Source organism: Aplysia californica, unplaced genomic scaffold (assembly GCF_000002075.1).
Source record: "Aplysia californica isolate F4 #8 unplaced genomic scaffold, AplCal3.0 scaffold00040, whole genome shotgun sequence".
Lineage (NCBI taxonomy): Eukaryota > Metazoa > Mollusca > Gastropoda > Aplysiida > Aplysiidae > Aplysia > Aplysia californica.
The window spans coordinates 419,535-436,895 of record NW_004797310.1 but is presented as its reverse complement, the minus strand read 5'-3'; the positions used below and the strand labels follow the sequence as shown (position 1 = coordinate 436,895).

General features: G+C 37.3%; 1 protein-coding gene across 1 annotated transcript in view; it reads left to right on the top strand.

Moving 5' to 3' along the window:
• The window catches only part of LOC101847474 (piezo-type mechanosensitive ion channel component 2), a gene marked incomplete in the record, with an annotated part of 108,746 nt that overhangs the window by 37,473 nt on the left and 53,912 nt on the right, over window positions 1-17,361 (top strand). The window contains 7 exon segments of the mRNA XM_035973983.1: window positions 481-523; window positions 1,384-1,645; window positions 2,322-2,503; window positions 3,375-3,537; window positions 5,794-5,826; window positions 8,017-8,109; window positions 15,289-15,351. Of these exon segments, the coding sequence (XP_035829876.1) occupies window positions 481-523; window positions 1,384-1,645; window positions 2,322-2,503; window positions 3,375-3,537; window positions 5,794-5,826; window positions 8,017-8,109; window positions 15,289-15,351 (839 nt within the window).

Below are 17,361 nucleotides of genomic sequence, written 5' to 3'. Positions count from 1 at the left end.
ATCGATAAGAGTAGGCTTCGGCCGTCACCCGGGCAAAATTCAAAATTTCCTACCAACTGAAAATATTAGGTGTGTCCCGCGCGCTCATATGACCTATGCAGTTGCGAGCGCCATAAAACACTTTACAAAAAAAAAAGATATTTGCAGTATTATGTTCATTGTAATTATGTCCTTGACAACAGTCCATGCCCTTATAAACATTTTTGCATTATGAGGTTCAACACTGTTTCTCTTCCTTCACTTTCCACTAAGAAAAAGAAAAAAAGAAGAGAGGGGGAGCGGAAGAAAAGAAAGCCATCTTCTCTTTGCCCATTGATGTAAAAGGATACGTTCTTACTTTCCAGGGTGAATTTACTATTCTATTGGTTTGCTTTCTCCTTGGCAATGCATGTGTTTTCTTTAACTTGTCATTTGCTTTTATCTCTTCTTCTTTATATTGATGACCCTTTCTTATTTTTTTTCCTTCACTGTAATTTTCAGGTTCCAGCAAGGAAAGACTAGTGCGACAGATTGGGTACCAGCGGTATGTATCATTGTCTTTTAGTATTGATTTTTATTTTTGTAATTTTTTTTTCACCTGTAGTTTGTGTGGGTGGTAGGTTCTACTTTTTTATTGTCCCTGTGTTGGGTACGTCTGTCTGTTTTTGCTCTTTCCCAGAACTTAATGAAAGTTGTAATGCTAATGTGCTTATCTTTAATGAAAACTATGTTGTTTGTTTTCTCCTTGTGTCAGTGCTAAGTGCCATTTTGTTTTGGTTTAGGGATTTATTTATTTTTTCGATCTTCGTTTTTCCCCATGTTATTATTTGTTTCCGAACACGGCCCCAAATTATAGATACATAGTTTCATAAAAGTGTCAACAAGTTGTTACCATAAGTTACGGGTGTGTCTGTCATTGTTAACCAACCATAATTCTGTGAACAAGACTTTTTTTTTTAACTTCAAAACAATTCTGTAGAAAATCATTGTCATTGTTTTGTTTCAATGGTTCTTGTTTACTCAGCCCAGAATGCTGTTTTATTTTTGTTGTAAATTCCAGGTGACAATATACTGACAATAAATGAAAAGTGGACATCGTTTGTGAAGGAATAGTCCAATCCTTGAAAATTCATGCTGAAGAATTGTAATTGGTAGAGGTCAGCTTTTGTCCTCATTGGAAGTTATTACTTATAGCTTTTAGAACAAAATTTAGCCAAAAAATCCAGCACCACATTCTGAACAAGCTCTTATAGAACGTGAATCATTCAGTTGTGCACATAATGACTTAATGATAATTGTTATAAGTTTTTACGTTTAAAATGAAAAAAAATGAGGGCATTCTGTCGTCTCATGGGCTTGCTTCCAATGGTGGAATTTGACCGCACCTTCTTTCCCAACCTTCAGTCTTGACAATGCAAGTCCTGCTGACATCATCCGCCTGACACTGCCAGACGCCATTGTGTTCATCACATCAGTGGTCGTCCTAGCAATTTGTCGAGCAGTCAACAAAGGACCGGAGCTCTCGGACAGTCTGCGCTCGGAAACCCCCTTGCTGGGTCGGCAGAAACAGCGGAGCAATGACGCCCTACTGCACGTTCTCCTGGATTTTGTGCAGAACTTTGCTCTTGCTGCGGCTGGTGTTATCGTGCCCTCTGTCTTCTCTGGGGTAAGTGTCTTGCTGCCTGTGGTATGTGTCTTAGTGACTGTGGTATGTGTCTCGTGTTTGTGAGGGTTTTTTGTTGTTATTTTATTTCATTTTTTTCAAATTTTTGGACTAATTATATTTAAAAGATTTCTTTTCATTCTTCCGAGGGCTTGTGCGTGAATGTTGGGGGGGGGGGTTAGTTTTCATAACTCGGAGGTGGCTGGTCCTAGCTTCCTCACTACCCTTCTGTTGTGTTTGTTTATCTTGCTTTTCCCTGCTCTAAATGAATGTTTATCGTGCTGATGTGTTTCTATTTACTCAAATATTATTCATCTCTTAACCCAGTTTCCTGGCAAGGGCTGAGTACTCTACCCTCAAGATAGCACAAAAAAACACTTGCACAATGTGGCTATCAACATGCTGACCTGATTTGCAAAAGACAAAATAGCCAAAATGTTTTTTGTTCACGTGGTGGGTGGTTATTGGTGCTCTAGTGCGGTTTTCTCCTTTTTTTAAAATATCAAATATCAATCAACGTTATCTCCTTTTTCTTTTCTTTGTATTTCACTCTTTAGTAACACCCCTAATCTTTATCACTTATATTATCTTTCTGTGTTGCAGGTGGAATTAAAATATTACTAAAACTAAAAACTAGAACTTGCTAACCTGAGAAATTCATTGTCTTTTGTTGCTCCAGGTGTATTTCGTGGTTTTCCTGGTGGTGCTGACGCTGTGGGGCTGCTACCGCTCCATGGGCCGGCGCTTCGGCTACGTGCGGCTCATGCTGCTCCTCTACACCGGCCTGCACATCCTGCTCCTGCACTTGTACCAGTTCCAGTTTTTCCAGGACGCAGTGCCTCCCTCGTACCTCATCTCTAGGTGGGACTCTATATACATAAAAATACATATGTGGGTGGTTGGCGAGTGTTCTGGCGTGGTTTGCTCCTTCTTTTTTATCAAACATATGTCATCATTATCTCTCCTCCTTCCTTAATTTGTATGTTACTCTCTAGTAATGCCTCTAATCTTTGGCACTTGTATGACTTGTTTGTATGTGCTGTAAAAGCTTCTAAAACTAAACAACAGAAAAATAAAAAAATTCTATGCTGACTGTTTCATGGTTATCCGGATAAAGTTCAAGTTAGAGTGATATTTTTGCTCAGTTTTGCAGTCTTGTGATGAAGTAATGATTCAATTTTGCTATGGAATATGTGTATAATCAAATATTTTTCTTCTTTTAGTAATGTTTACAAGTCATTGCTTTCTTTGAATCTAAAAAAATGAAAACCTTTTTTTCTGTCCTTGTGAGAATTCCAGCCTGAAACATTTACTTACCTTCTCCTTCTCACCTGCAAAGAGCCGAAAGACCTGAGAAATCTTTCATTTATCTCCATTGACCCTTTTATCTCTCTGACTAGAACAACAAACCAACTGAACGATACACACATTTCCGAACACAGTATCTAGTATTTAGCTGAAAGTTGACGTCTCGGCTTCTGGGTCAATATTAGTCTCAAGAAGTTTTGGAGGGATCTGTGACAAAATACAGTTTGTCCTAAAAGAGAAAAACTGAGAAAAAGCTGATTGTCTGATTTACGATCTACAGTATGCCGTTAACGGAAAACTGAACAATATCAGTTTTAGAGCCATTCATGGTTACAGCGCCTTTTGTTCTAGTTAATTAAAGCAAATCTAAAACACTTCGCAAAAATCATTGTGCTAATGTATTACCTAATGTATTTGTCATTAGGATCCTTGGATTGACAGGCGTTGTGTACACAGACTGCGATTCTGTGGACTCTATTTACATCCACCCCGGTGTGCGTTGGTCAGTGTTCCTGAACCCAGGATTGCTGCTTCTGCTCTATTGGGTGCTGGCCTTCAACACTTCCCTCTGGTGCAGATACAAAAAGGTTTGTTAGTTGTTGTTTTTTTAAACATGTGTTCCATATTTTCAACAGCCAGCTGTAGTGCTTCAAATATTTTGTGGGGGGAGGGGGGGAGTTGTTGTCCCTCTGTTAAGCAAACTTTAAAACTTTAAATAGATCTTTGTCTCAGAAGACCGAATGTCTGTTTGAGTATCTGAGGACAGGAAGCATTCGGAACAGGGCAAGGAATGCAAAAGAATGTACTCAAACAGAACACCATTTGGCTCTATAGTCACATACCCATGTAATGCCTGCATTTCAGAAGATTTCAGGGGAGAAAAAAATTCTGCTTAAAACCAATTAACTCATTCGCTACATATTATTTTCGGCTTGTGGACGAATTTTTTTTCGGGTAGGCGAAATGAGATGATGACTAATGCGCAGTTCAAAGGTATTTGGGGCCACAAATTCAAAAAAATATTAACATATTATACACCGAAATTTTCAGTATGATATGTAGAACACATCTGTAAGGTTTATTTGTGTACTTTTCAACTTTGGTTCCTCTAAGAGGCGATTATGCAACACAATTTTACTTGGATTCGGATAAAATTTGAAAATAAAAAATTTACCATCTTCGGTGAAACTAAAAAAATATGTTTGCATCGAGTCAAATGATACATCAAAATAACCATAAATGGATATAGAACTGGAAAATATGGAAAAATTTGTAGTTATTTATATATACATTCCATAAAATTTGCACATTTGTATCATGACATCCGACTTTGAAAAAAAAAAATTTATAATCTTGAAAAATTGACAAGATGCATTCACAAACAGAAAAAAACACTCGTATCGTATATGGAATTATTTAGAATTGCATTCGGAATAAACCTACACATGTCTTGAGTGGTACTTTTTGTGCAATTTCACAAAAAATTGTGATTTTTGGGAGAGAAAAAATAATTTGACAATTTAGATCTAGAAGCACTGAAAAATATTGATTTCTCAATAACAGAGCAATGTCAATTTGAGCCCAATCGTATCAATATTCTAAAGAAGAGTCCTACATTTCTTTAGTGTGCAAAATAATTATATATTTTGTTGTGTAGAAGTAGTAAGACTGGTATCTGGGCTATAATTTGAGCTTCGCGATAAAACAAAGTCGCATAAACTTCGAAATCGTGTTTCAAAACTGAATCTAAACTTCCGATTTTCGGTGGAATAGCTTGACCCGGAAGTCAACATTATATTATGACCTATATTTTAACATGGATATGTGGATTGGAATAGAATCTAAGCTAAAATTGAACGTCGGTTCTCGAGCCGCTGGGGGCGGCTTAGCATACTGACGGCCCTTTAGCCGCGCGCCCCTCAGGGCTCGGCGTAGCAAATGAGTTAACTTGCATCCTAAGGGCTAATTGTACAGAACAGTTGTTGCTAATACAAAGTATTTTAAGAGTTCAAGATATAAAGAAAATTTATATATCTGTGAATAGTAGTGAGCATGCAATAGATACTATGTTATGTACAATCGAAAGAGGAAAAAGGTGTTTTGTTTCACATTTTGACAGTTTTGTAACTCTGCTGTAACCGCCCGACCCAATGTTTATTGAAAGAAATGAGAAAACTCACCTCGTGATGAAATGTAGTGAAATGAAAGGGCAATACTGGCAAATCAAAATTCACTCTGCAGCATATGGAGTTCAAAGTACCTGTACATTGATGTGGATTATGAGAGGAACCCTGTAAATCTGATTACTAATCAGGGTTGTTTACTTTGTCTTCTTTAGGTAACCAAGCCATGTTCCAAAAGGGATAAACCAGGGCCATTTAGTGCTAAGCTTCCGAAGACCTTACATTTTATAATGAAAAGGCATCCCATCTGTTTTAGACAGAAGATGTCATGTATACACAAGGCAACTCTAAGTAAAGCAGAAGTTGAAACTTTGTCCATCAGGGAAAACAAATTCTGTTCACACATCTGTGAAATAAATAATGCCATTTTGACAGCTATTCTAAAAAGATGAAGCTATGTTATGCAGCTATGAACAGAATCTAGTTAATTTGTGTAAGGCACTGTTGGATGAGGGGCTGGCAATTTCAGCAAAGTCCCCTTTGGTATGATTCCAAAATACCATTGTTCAAAATAAATGGATTATTGTGATTTCCTTTTATTGCATTGGTTACAATTGTATATTACTGACTCTATATTTGTTTTTCTCTTTTTTACCCTGTTCATTGTGAATGTTTTAGACACATGGTTCATGCCCACTTGGCCTTTGTCTCCTCATGTAGATTATCGCTGGACTAGATGCTTTCATCAACAAGGTAGATCATGGAAAGTTGTAAATCCAAGGGCATTGGGATTGGAGAAGGCTTACCTCTTACTCTTTATGTGTGAAAGCTTTTTTTTTCATAGCTTTATGTGTTTTTTAAAAGGTCTTTGTATCCCTTTTTATACCCTTGGGTGCGTTGCTTTGGAATGAATCTTGTTAAGCTCTCATTTTGTGTTTTGATAGTACATATACTATTTATTGAGAAACACAAATTTTGTGTTTGTCAATTTGGAATTTCCATGGGCAGCACAAAATAATATTTGCAAATAAAGTATTTTCCAAGGGGATTTTCTGTGCTGTCTTTCTTTCTTGTCACTCTTTTAATGAAAATTTAATTTTTATTTTTACATGGCACTGATTTCATTTCAAGGAAGCTTCTGTCTATGTAGAGACATTTTGAATACATTTCTATGACTGTTGTCTTTAGAGAATGAAGTCAATGACAAATAAATGCTGAGTAAATGCCAGCTGTGGGTTTTGAGCAAGGCAGTGAGGTTTTTGTTTTAAAAAATATTTCAGCGCTGTTGTAAAAGAAGAAAGAAAAAGGTAATCTCCTGTTCATTGTTCGGATTTCTGAGTTTGTTGCCTTTCGGTCATTTACATTTGATGAGATATTACTGAAAATAGTTTCGTGTCAGCTGTGAGATTGTTTCCTCTTCTCTTATTCAGTCTCCATCATCATCCAAATTTAAACATTTCTTTTTTTGCACAACAGTAGTGCTCTATGAATTATCTTCACCCACTAAAATTTCCCATTTTCGCCCCATTGAGATAGAATTGCATGTTTGGGGGGGGGGGGGGGGGTTCTTACACATTCAAGGGCCCTGCACCAGACAAATTGGTACTGTTTTTTTGCATCACAGTTGTGCTCTATGAATTATCTTCAATCACTAAAATTGCCCATTTTCGCGCCATTTCCAGTCTTGCTGAAGCATTTTTGTTGAAAAGTATGAACAGAAATGCATTTTTTCTGTTGTTGATGCTTTTTGTTTATTTGAATAAAAGCTCATTATTCTTTATATCCATTGCACTTTAGATCAGTTTCCTTTTTGACTTTCTTCAATTCAGAACTTCTGGTTTTTTTAATAAAGACTAGTTTTTGTTGGTGTTGTTAGTGAGAGTTTATGAAATATTATTTATAGGGCTCTCACAGATTTGTTTTAATCTAACATTTGGGTTTCTTTTTTTTTTTTTATTGTTAATGAGCAAACGTTTGAGAGTATATGGCTGTTATGGTTCATTTTGTTCGCTTGCTGTTGCTGACAGGACCTCTTTATTTCATGCCTCTATGTCATTTTCACTTTTGAGATTCTTTGCTCAGAAGAAAAGTATTGGTACTTTATCTTTGAACTTTAAGAAATAATTTTGTCAAGGGTCCAAAAACATTTTGAACAATCTAAGATAATTGAGCTTTGATGTTCACCGCTAGCTTAGTTTATGTTGGGGAGGGGGGGTTGTTGATGGGTTTTTTAAAGATTGAATTTTGGGTGAATATATTCAGAAAGCAGGGGTACAATTATGTGAACTGGCTGTTAAGTTTTGAGAGGTAATTGGCTTGACTTTTTGAAAGTTTGGAGCTTTTCCCATACTTAAAAAATTTTTTTTAGTTTTACTCTTTCAGTATCAGCTGCTGTACAATTATGAATAGAGACATAATGCGAAATTTGTATCCAAACTGTTCTCTTCTTTCTTCGCTTGTGTTATTAAAATGTCCTGATATTTGTTATGATGTGGTGATAGTATTGACTGTAAATGTTTTTTATGCCCTCAGCTCACTAACCACTCACCACATGGGTGGTTGGCAGGTGCTTTGATGGGGTTTGCTCCTTCTTTCCTATCATCCATCTATTGTCCTTATCTCTTCTTGGCACATTACTCTCTGGTAACATCTCTAATGTTTGACACTTATATCGACTCTGCTCTGTGTAAGACTGTCATAAGTCACTTTTCAAAATGGCATATGGCGAAGTCTTACTGTAAACAACTGATATGGCCCATTTTTGTTGCAAGTGTCATAAAAAAAATTTCTAAAACTAACTTACGCCCTCAGCAACACAATTGTGATAATATAAGAGGCTAGTGATGAAAGGGCTGCTGCACTTTATAGTACTGAGAAAGATATTGTTGTCAGAAAAATTGTATACCCTACTGAGGTGTATGTCTGATGTCTCATCCTGTACAGACTGGTGATCATCGAAGCCTCAGCTCCTCCGAAGGCAAGCAGAAGCGTAGCCCCAACGAGCGACAGGTACCCCTTGGGAGCAGTCAGAACGAGGTTGGCCCGTTACTTTTTCCCATCAATTGCCTTTTTATTATTTTTGTTTTTGTTTTTTCAAAACGTTTTGCACTTCAGTTTGCCACAGTGGATATTTGATATCATCATTTTTGCTTTCATGCGAAATAGTTTCTTATTTTGACTGAAAAGTGTAGTTGTTTTCTTTTCCTTTTCCGCTTTTTGTGTTACACTTTTTTTAAATTTGAAAACTTTTTTCTTATGGAGTAGGTCATGACAGCGGAATGTGATCAAAGAATTGACTATCGTGTATCACAATGATTTGACATTTAATCACTTGAAAAATAATGGCTAAAAAAGATCTTTCGGCGTATCAGATATGAGTATTTTTTTCCGCCCTGTTTGCAAAGACTTTTGTTTTCTCAGTTAATAAGTAAAAGAAATATTCTTCAGTTCTGGGTCAGTTTCTTTTTATTATAAGTGTAATATTTGTTTCAAAGCGCTTCACTTCGAGTTAGAGAACTGTAAGATCTTCAGGCTTTCAGAAGATGTGTTGTTTGACTGTTTGCTGGGATAACCATAATAAATGTCGAGTCTACTTGGTCGTGGTAAATTCCTCTTTGATTGATTCTGTCAGTCTGGCTGTGTAATTGTGTGGTGGAAAATATGGCATGCCTTCAAGTGTTGAATGAAAGCAGCATTCTCTTAAGACTTTTAAAGTTGCTTTGGCATTCATGTGTTCCTTTCAAAGTCAAAGAGACCGATGTGTATAAGTTATTAGGCTTTTTTAAAATCCTGTAGTTTGGTTGGAATCTGAGCTTTGTGGAAGCTGAAAAATTGTCTGAAAATTCAGAGTTCCCATTGGTATGATCTGTGATCAACAACTCGAATGGGTTGGTGAAGGTTGTCTTAAATGTGTGCAAGGCATGAAGTGACTTGTCCAGGTGTTAATTTTTTTCCTGCTGGTCACTTTCAGTGGGTGCAAGAGAACCATCATTTTGACATGGAGGTAGGGGCATGCCTGCATGGTGTGACTTTGTCCACCCCCCCATTCCACTAACTTGAAGTCTGCTGTCCTAAAAACAATTTGCCATTCACTGAGAGAAGTAGGCAGATGTGTAGAAAAAGTGATCCAAACTACGTTAATATGTGAAAACACAAAGTACAATGACTACAGTTTTTGATCAGTTGGAAGTTTTTTACTTTTGTCATGCTCATGAACGGGTCTGCTGAAAAGTCACGTAGATCTATGTGTTTGGAAGCACGGAAGATGATCAAACAGTTTTTCGTGGGATGGAGATTTTTTCAAAAATTGTAATGGCTATGCCCTCACTGAGAATAATTGACGCAAGAGTTTCCCAAATAGGTGGGGGGGGGCTTTTCAATTTAACAGATCTGTTGCTATTGGATTTTAAAAACTTTTTAGAAGCCAAAGATAGTTATGGGAAATGGAGAAAAGAAAGGGAACGGTTTAGATAGCTATTGTCAGCGGTTTAGCAAGCTAGACCTGTTATCTACAGGATCTCTGCCTCTGTGTGCAGGCGTGTTTGTGTGTCCATGTTTGTGTGTGTGTGTGTGTGTGAAAGAAAGAGAGAGAAAGAAACCAGACAGCAACGGGGGGTCATTGACCTGGTGATTTATTGGGATGTTCAGTTCTGAATATGAGATTACCAATTTTGAATAATTATCAAAGAGTGCCATTTCTTTGAAGTCAGGTGTACAAGATCGTATTTAGAAGACAGAAAAATATATATGTATACATGTATGAAAAGGAGTATGATTCATACACAACTCAGTGGATTTAAAAAATTGGCTATTTGGTTGGAGAAAGCTTAATATTTGCTGCCATTCTTAAGAAATTAAAGGAATCTGAGCCCATTTCTGTCTATGATAACCATTAATTAGTTACTGAACGCATTTGTTATCACTCTGTGTGAAATTACCACACATTTTTATTTCTCTTCTTAGTGTTTAACATATTAATCTCAACATTAGATTATAGAGGCGCTTTAGCTATGTTTGTGACTATTTTTGGTAATTTTGTTTATTTGGGTTTGGTTTGATTTTTTTTTTTCTAAACTAGATCTAGAATTAATTTCTGAATTCACACGCACTTTTAATCTTAACTTGTTTGTGCTTGTCGGATGCAGAAAAGGAAAAGGGTGGATTGGGTGGTGGAGGAATGATGGGTTGAAATTAAATGAAAGGAGAGAAAGGGAAATTCAAGTACTCTTGTTTTTAGCTTAAAGTGATAGGAAGTGAACATATGCATTGATAGTATAATACCCACTTCATATTTCCGACAAGTTCAGTCAAATCTCCATTTTATACATTTGCAAAAGCTCCCCAGTTGGAATATATTAATCAAATCATCCAAAATCAAATTATAAATTGATGCTTTAAATGTAAACAACCAGTCAGAAGGCTTTTGCGAGAAGGCTTTTCGCATAGAACGCATAGGGGGTTAGATCTTTTGTTTACTTGTGGAATGCGATAGGCCCTGGTCGACTTGTCGGACCAAATTTGAAGAGGCTAAGCACAGGCCAGTTTGATGTAGTGTTCGCTGGAGCGATCATTAATCAACCCGACCCAATCGGATTTGATCATGCAGATCAGGTACATTTGACCAATGGGCATCCGCTTTTAGGCTGAGCGTAATCGGACACTTTTCTATGAAGAATTTTTTGTTTTCATTCACGGGGAAAATATTTTTTTATTGAACATCGCTGTCTTTAACTGTTGTTGTATCCCACACAATCTGGTAAGGTCACAGCGGGCTACTCCGTAAATGTTCTAATTGCATCATCAGGAGTTTTTCGATTTCAATATATATCACTACAAATTACACAAGCAACTGCAAAGAGTGGTGGTATTGCTGTGTATTTGATCTAAGGTTACTTGGGATGTTGTGAATAATAAGAGTACTCTTATATTTGTCAAGATTTGTTTATACTGAATAGTCAACTCTTTCTGTCCGTGCAAATTCTGCAATAGCATTCTCACATGAAAGAGAGAGAGAGAGAGTGTGTGTGTGTGTTTGTGAATATGTTAGCCTGTGTGCGTTAGTGAGAGAGAGACTGTATGTATGTGTGTCTGTCTGTCTGTCTGAAAAAGGCATGCTTTTGCTTGCCCGTATGATGTGTCTCTATCTGTATTTGACTTAATGTGGGCCATGCTGGGTGTGCTGCTGTAGATATTTTGTAATGAGAATAGTGGAAAGCACCAAGTTTGTGCCGGAGTTGAGCTGACGATTTTTGTCCCGTTTGGTCTCTGCACATGAACTTCTAAATGTGTTGTAGCGATTTTCTGAGTGCATGGTGATCAGAGGGACTTTGAGGGAAAGTATGAAAATCACTCTTCTGTTTCGCACAATGAATTTTCTAGTGGCGTGGAAATGTAAATAATGAGTTAGATGTGATTTTAGTTGATCTCGGTTGCTACATGATTTTTTGTTGGGATGGGTTTTTTTTGTTTTGTTTTTCCTTTTATTTTCCTCTATTCCTATATTCCTATTAAAGGAACAGTTTCAAGTTTTGAATTATGGCACGCACACATCCGTACACATAATATGCCCTTAAACTCAGTAGTGTATGCAACAACACGCACGAACACGTGCAAGCGCTTACGCATGACACACATACACACACACATGCAGACATACACTCACACATGCACACATACACTCACACACGTACATACACACACACTGTCTCTCTCTCTCTCTCTCTTTCTCTCTCTCTCTCTCTCTCTCTCTCTCTCTTTGTCTCTCCTTGTACACGTACCCACTTCTTTCTTTTCCGCTTTTTCTACTGAGAGTAGTTTTTATGCCTTTTGAGAATACAGCCAGTGGGGTAATGTAGTCATAAATATATCAGTAATCTTTCACTGTCTGTATGACCTTCCGCAGTGGGAGGAGCCAAAGCGCTGCATCGACAGCGAGGTAGGACAAGGACAGCCCTCATGGCTGTGGTAGCCCTGCCCCTTCCCCTTCCCCTTTTTCAAAAAATAATTTGTAGAGCCTGGCCTGTATGTCGTTGACTAACACACTGAGTCTTATGCCGTAGACCTATACTATTAATATGTTGGTATTGATAGTACAAATCTATGGATTTGACAGAAGAGTAGCCTTTTCAGGCTTGTGACAATGGCTGGCCACACTGCGTGACCTGAGCTGTGTATGGCAGAGAGCTGAGAAACGCGTGCCTTAAAGTAGCTCGAAGTTCATCTCTAATTTTGTGCATTTTGTGCCACTGAAGTGGAAGATGTCACCGCATGAAAACTGTAACACTCATTTTGTTGTGTAATAAGATTCTTTCGCTGCGTAAATCAAACGTTTTCTTCTCCTCTCTGAAAGTTTATAACATATTTTGTCTTATTGTTTGCTTTTTTAAATGTATCAAAAGAAAGTCCACAACTAGCAGACTCTTCAGTCTCATCTGGACACACAAACAATCGTGCACAGCTTTTTAAACATGCTTGTATCTTTTTGCACAATGCAAATTTTCTTCCTTACGTACTTAAACCTCCTGTGAAGGTCAACCGTTAGTTCATGCAGTTGACATTATGCTGAACTATGGAGCGGATGGCCTTAGTTCAAACAGGGTGTTATGAACTTTGATTCTTTTGGGTAGTCTATGATAAGGTTCTCCACCCATGTGGCTCAGTCCTATTGGAGATGGACATTAAATTTGGAGGTGACTCCTTAAAAACCTCAGTGTTGAAAAGTGCGTCAAACCTATACAATGATGATGATACTTTAACTTTCTTTGAGGGTTCAGTTGATATCTTGCTGGACTTTAGAGCTGATTGCCCTGGTACAAGTTCCCACTGGAATGCCCTGACCTTGGGCTCTGTTGGGGAGTTTTCAGTCTCTCCACCCTTTTGGCTTGGTCCTATTGGAGATGGACATTAAATTCAGAGGTCATACTTCTTTAAAATACGTACAATATTGAGAGGAGCATTAAATCTATACAATGAACATTTCCTTCTGAGATCGCTTCACGTTTTCTACAATATCCTTTACAATATATTCTATACCTTTGAAATATTCTCTTGACTTTATAGAATGCGCTTTATCCATACAGTCACATGTGTATGATTGACGCATAAAAGTTTGCATCCACATTGTCATGGAAACTGACAGCTGTTGTGTGAATGTTGATATAAGACACAGTCAAGTTGTGCATTTGTACTCATAGTGCCTTGGGGTTTGTTAGTTTCTTGATTTATAGTTGACGCGTTTGATGATGCATTTGGGTTTTGTGACAAATAATTAGTTTTGGATCTTCGCTGGCAGGTGGGGTAAAAAATGGAAGTTTTGCAAGTGTATTTTTTGCATGAGTCTTGGCTGTAGAGTTTGTACTAATAAAAGTGTGTGACAACTTGCCCATACAATTACTTTAAAAAGCAGACTAATGTAGGAGTCATTCTAGTAGAGCTTTTGCGGTTACAAAAACAAATGGATCAGCCTCAAAGTTTTTGACTGGAATGAAATTAGGTATATTGCCCGTGCAGTTTAAGATGACATCTAGTGTATTTACGAAAGTTAGAAGACATTTTAATGTGGAAATTGATGGGCATGAAAGGATATTTTATTTTCAGTTCTTATTGATAATTTACTAGATATTATTCATATGATGGCTTTTTGATGCATGCAGTTCATTTACCTCAGAGATTAGAAAAAGTTGTAGTTTGTAGTTTAAAACAAAAATAATGTTGAGGATGTATTCAGCTGTAAAATTATTTTTTCTATCTTATGATAACAGTAGTTGTTATGAAGTGAGTAAGGAGCCCGTTTTATATCCCAAAGACATACATACATGTCTACTTTCTTAGTTATCAATATTGAAATTCATAAATTCATGAAAAATATGGCATTACAGTAGGTACTAATATGAAAAGGCTGTGTTGTCCTTTAGAGTGCTTATTCTGAACAAATGTGGATGGTTGACGGATGTTCTGGTGTGGTTTGGGTTTGTTCCTTCGTTCCTATCAAACTTCTATTGTCCTGATCTCTCCCTCTCCTTTTCTTTGTATATGTTACTCTTTAGTAACATCTCTCATCTTCGGCATTTGTGATGCAAGTGCCATAAAACTCTTTTTAAAATTAAAACTAAAAGTTATTCTGAACAATTGACCCAATACGTAACAGCTTGTGAAGTGTGTGTGTGTGTGTGTGTGTGGGGGGGGGGGTAATTATGAAAAAAAATTAAACCACTAAGAAGGCAGATCAGAGTGGTTTGGAGATTACCACTTAGGGTAAAATGAATCTGTGGAAGTTGATAAAAGATAAAGATCTGCCACTCCTGTCACTGGTAATGGTGTTAGTGGAATCACTAAATCAAGCGCTATGTGGGATCCATGCCCTTGAATACTGCTCTGTTGAAACTGTATATTCCTTGAATCTTTTATAGGCTGTAGTGTAGTTATTTTCATTCCCAGGATTGTACTAATCTTTGTCCAGACTCCTCTATGGTTGTTTCTTGCTGTAAAAATCCCAATCTTAAGCTGATTTAGTATGATGCTTTTTTTACTCACAGCTCTGTGAAAGTGGAAAATTCTGTAATAACTACTGATAGATGTGGGTGTATGGATCGTTTTGCTTAAGCTTAAGATTGTTACTGTTTGGGACCTAAGCTCGTCATTTCTGGTGCTGTTTCGATTTCTGACGCATAAGAGTGCCTGCGGACAAAGGGTCTCTTTCTTTTTTTCCCTTGCTTTGGTATGAGTCGCCTATTTTCTTTGATGTTCTAGTTCCAATTGAATTTGTTTGTATTGGAGCAAAGTGGTAGGCAGATTTGAACATGAAATTTACCACACTTTTTCGACTGTGTATAGGCACACTTCCGTTTTATTGTATACAATAAGCTGGCCAATGGTTCTCTGAAAAATATGACAGTTTCAGATATGACCAAACTACTTTTTTTTTGTATATATGAAAAATCCAATTTTGAAAACGTTTTCACCTGGATGAGTTGTTGCAGATGATGGCTTTAGATTTTAAGATATTACTGTGGGTTTGCAGGTGGTTGGAGTTGGGGGGCATCACTGGTTGGTCGTACTTCTTTTCAAGCTTCTTTATTCACAAGCTCAAACTCAAGACTACTATGAGTTCATCAAGGAAGTTTTGGAAATAACAACACTTTATTTCGGCATCTTTGCCTTGGGTGTCAGACCTTGTCTCCAACCTGTGGTAGTGACTGTCTTTGTTTGCCTCTTCAGACAGGAAGTATGGTCTTTTCCGGCTCCGACTATGATGGGGAGGAAGAACCGGGGGAGGATGAGGTGAGAAAGGAGATTCTTTCTGCTTGCTTCTGAGTGTGTAGCCAAGTGTGTCTGTCTTTGTGTGTGGTGTATCTAGCTTTTTCATGATTTTTTTCCTGTAACATCACTTTTTATTTTTATCTTGTTTTGTAATCTTTGTCTTTGTAATAAGTACTTGCATGCTGTTCCACATAAGTGTATGCAGTGACATAACCATGGTTTGGTGGGAGATCACTCTTCTCTGTCTTCTTGACGTAAACTTCTCTCAATTGTGAATAGTGTGGTGCCAGCGTTTTTGCCAACGAGTGTGCCCTTCTTCTAGTGTGGTGTTCTCCCTGGCACAGTGTGCTACTCACACAGTGGTGAAATGACATTGCTGACTCTTTTTCTACCGACTAATTTACCTTTTTTACGTCTGATTATTTTTTATTGTTCTTTTATATTTTGATATATTTCCTTCTTAAATATGTGTGCTGCATGACAACATTCTACTTTTACCTCAATAAAAAGAAGAAAATGATCTCTTTGTCTTAACAATGGACAATTTTTGCAAATACCTGTTCAGTGATAACTGAATTTGGGCCAAAGAGCCAGTTTAGCTGCCTTTTCACCAGTGTGTAGCCTCTGCCCAAAAGGTGTGGATTGACACGTTATCAGTGACGTAGAGTAGTGAAAGTACTTGCACTTTTTTTTTATATTGTAGCTTTGTCTTCAGTTTTGCCTTTTTTCTTGTGTCACCATGTTTTTATTTTGTTCATTTGTTAATATTTTTTTTTCTGTCTGAGACAATTTGCAGTGCCTGATTGCTGATTTTTAATGTTCATTCTGTACTTTAAAAAAACTATTCTGTGATAGTTTTATTGGCGATTACAAATCCTGTAATGAGTTCTTTTATATTTTGTTCCTCTAATCCCATGTGTTCAGTGTGGTACTAACATTGAGTGTCTTTTAACACTTTCTTTTTTCAACATTAATACATGTTTTTACTTTAGATTCTTTTGTTTTTCATGGTAGATTTCATAGCGGTGTATTCTGACTGCTGAAGTCATTTCTGTTTTCCTTCTAAAAAGTACAGTGTCAAGACATACACAGTGTATTGTTCAGCTGAGATGGCTTGCTCCTGGATTTCCTGAGATGGGTTACGAAGCCCAAGAGTCCCCACTGCTCTTTATTATCTTAGTGGCTGATACAGGTCTTTTCAACGTTATGGTTTCCTAAAACAAATTCTGCCGACTTGGTGACTTTCCCAAGAGTCCTTTCAGCCTGTGAAAGAAAGTTTCAATACATTGGTTAATTAGCAAGATGATGTCTTGTCATCATATCATGCAAATTTTGATTTGCTAAAATTGTCTTTTGTTGGTTTTGCTTTACTTTCATATTATGTTTCTTTGTTGGGTAAAAAGGGTGACAATTTTCAGATAGCTTCAGATACTTTCCTGCTTCTGTCAGTTTGCTCCCTTTTGTTTTTAAGCTGCTGAGTTTTTTGGAATGCACCATGAAGCTATCTTCAGTTTGGTACGCTTCAGTTTTTCTTCTTCTTCCTCGTTCTCGATGACAGCAGCTAGACAGTCAGTCTGATGTCGCGTACAAACTGTGTAGTTCGCTTCAACCACGCTTCAGTAATGTTGAGGACTATGGTTCTCATGTTTTTTTCTTAAAAGGCAGTAAAGGCAAGTCCATTTTTGTTGAATGTTGAACTTTGGTTACACTTGTGATGATGCAGGTTGCTGCGGATGGTTTCTTAAGCAGCTGCTAAACGGCTGTTTTCATAGAAATTTTGAAGTAGATCTATTTTCCACCTCACTTTCAAGTGGAGCATCTTTTTTTTTTCCAAGTAGCCCCCATGTTTTGTGTTGTTTTCATTCCTCTCGGTGGATCATCTACATGAAGTGACTTTTTTTTTTAAAACATGCAAAGATTGGTCAGACTTCCTGTGGCCCTGGTCGTAAACATCTAACACTTTCTAATGATGTGAAGAGACAGGCTTTCTGACTGTTGTTTGCTGAAACAAATGGGGGAGGGGGGGGGGGG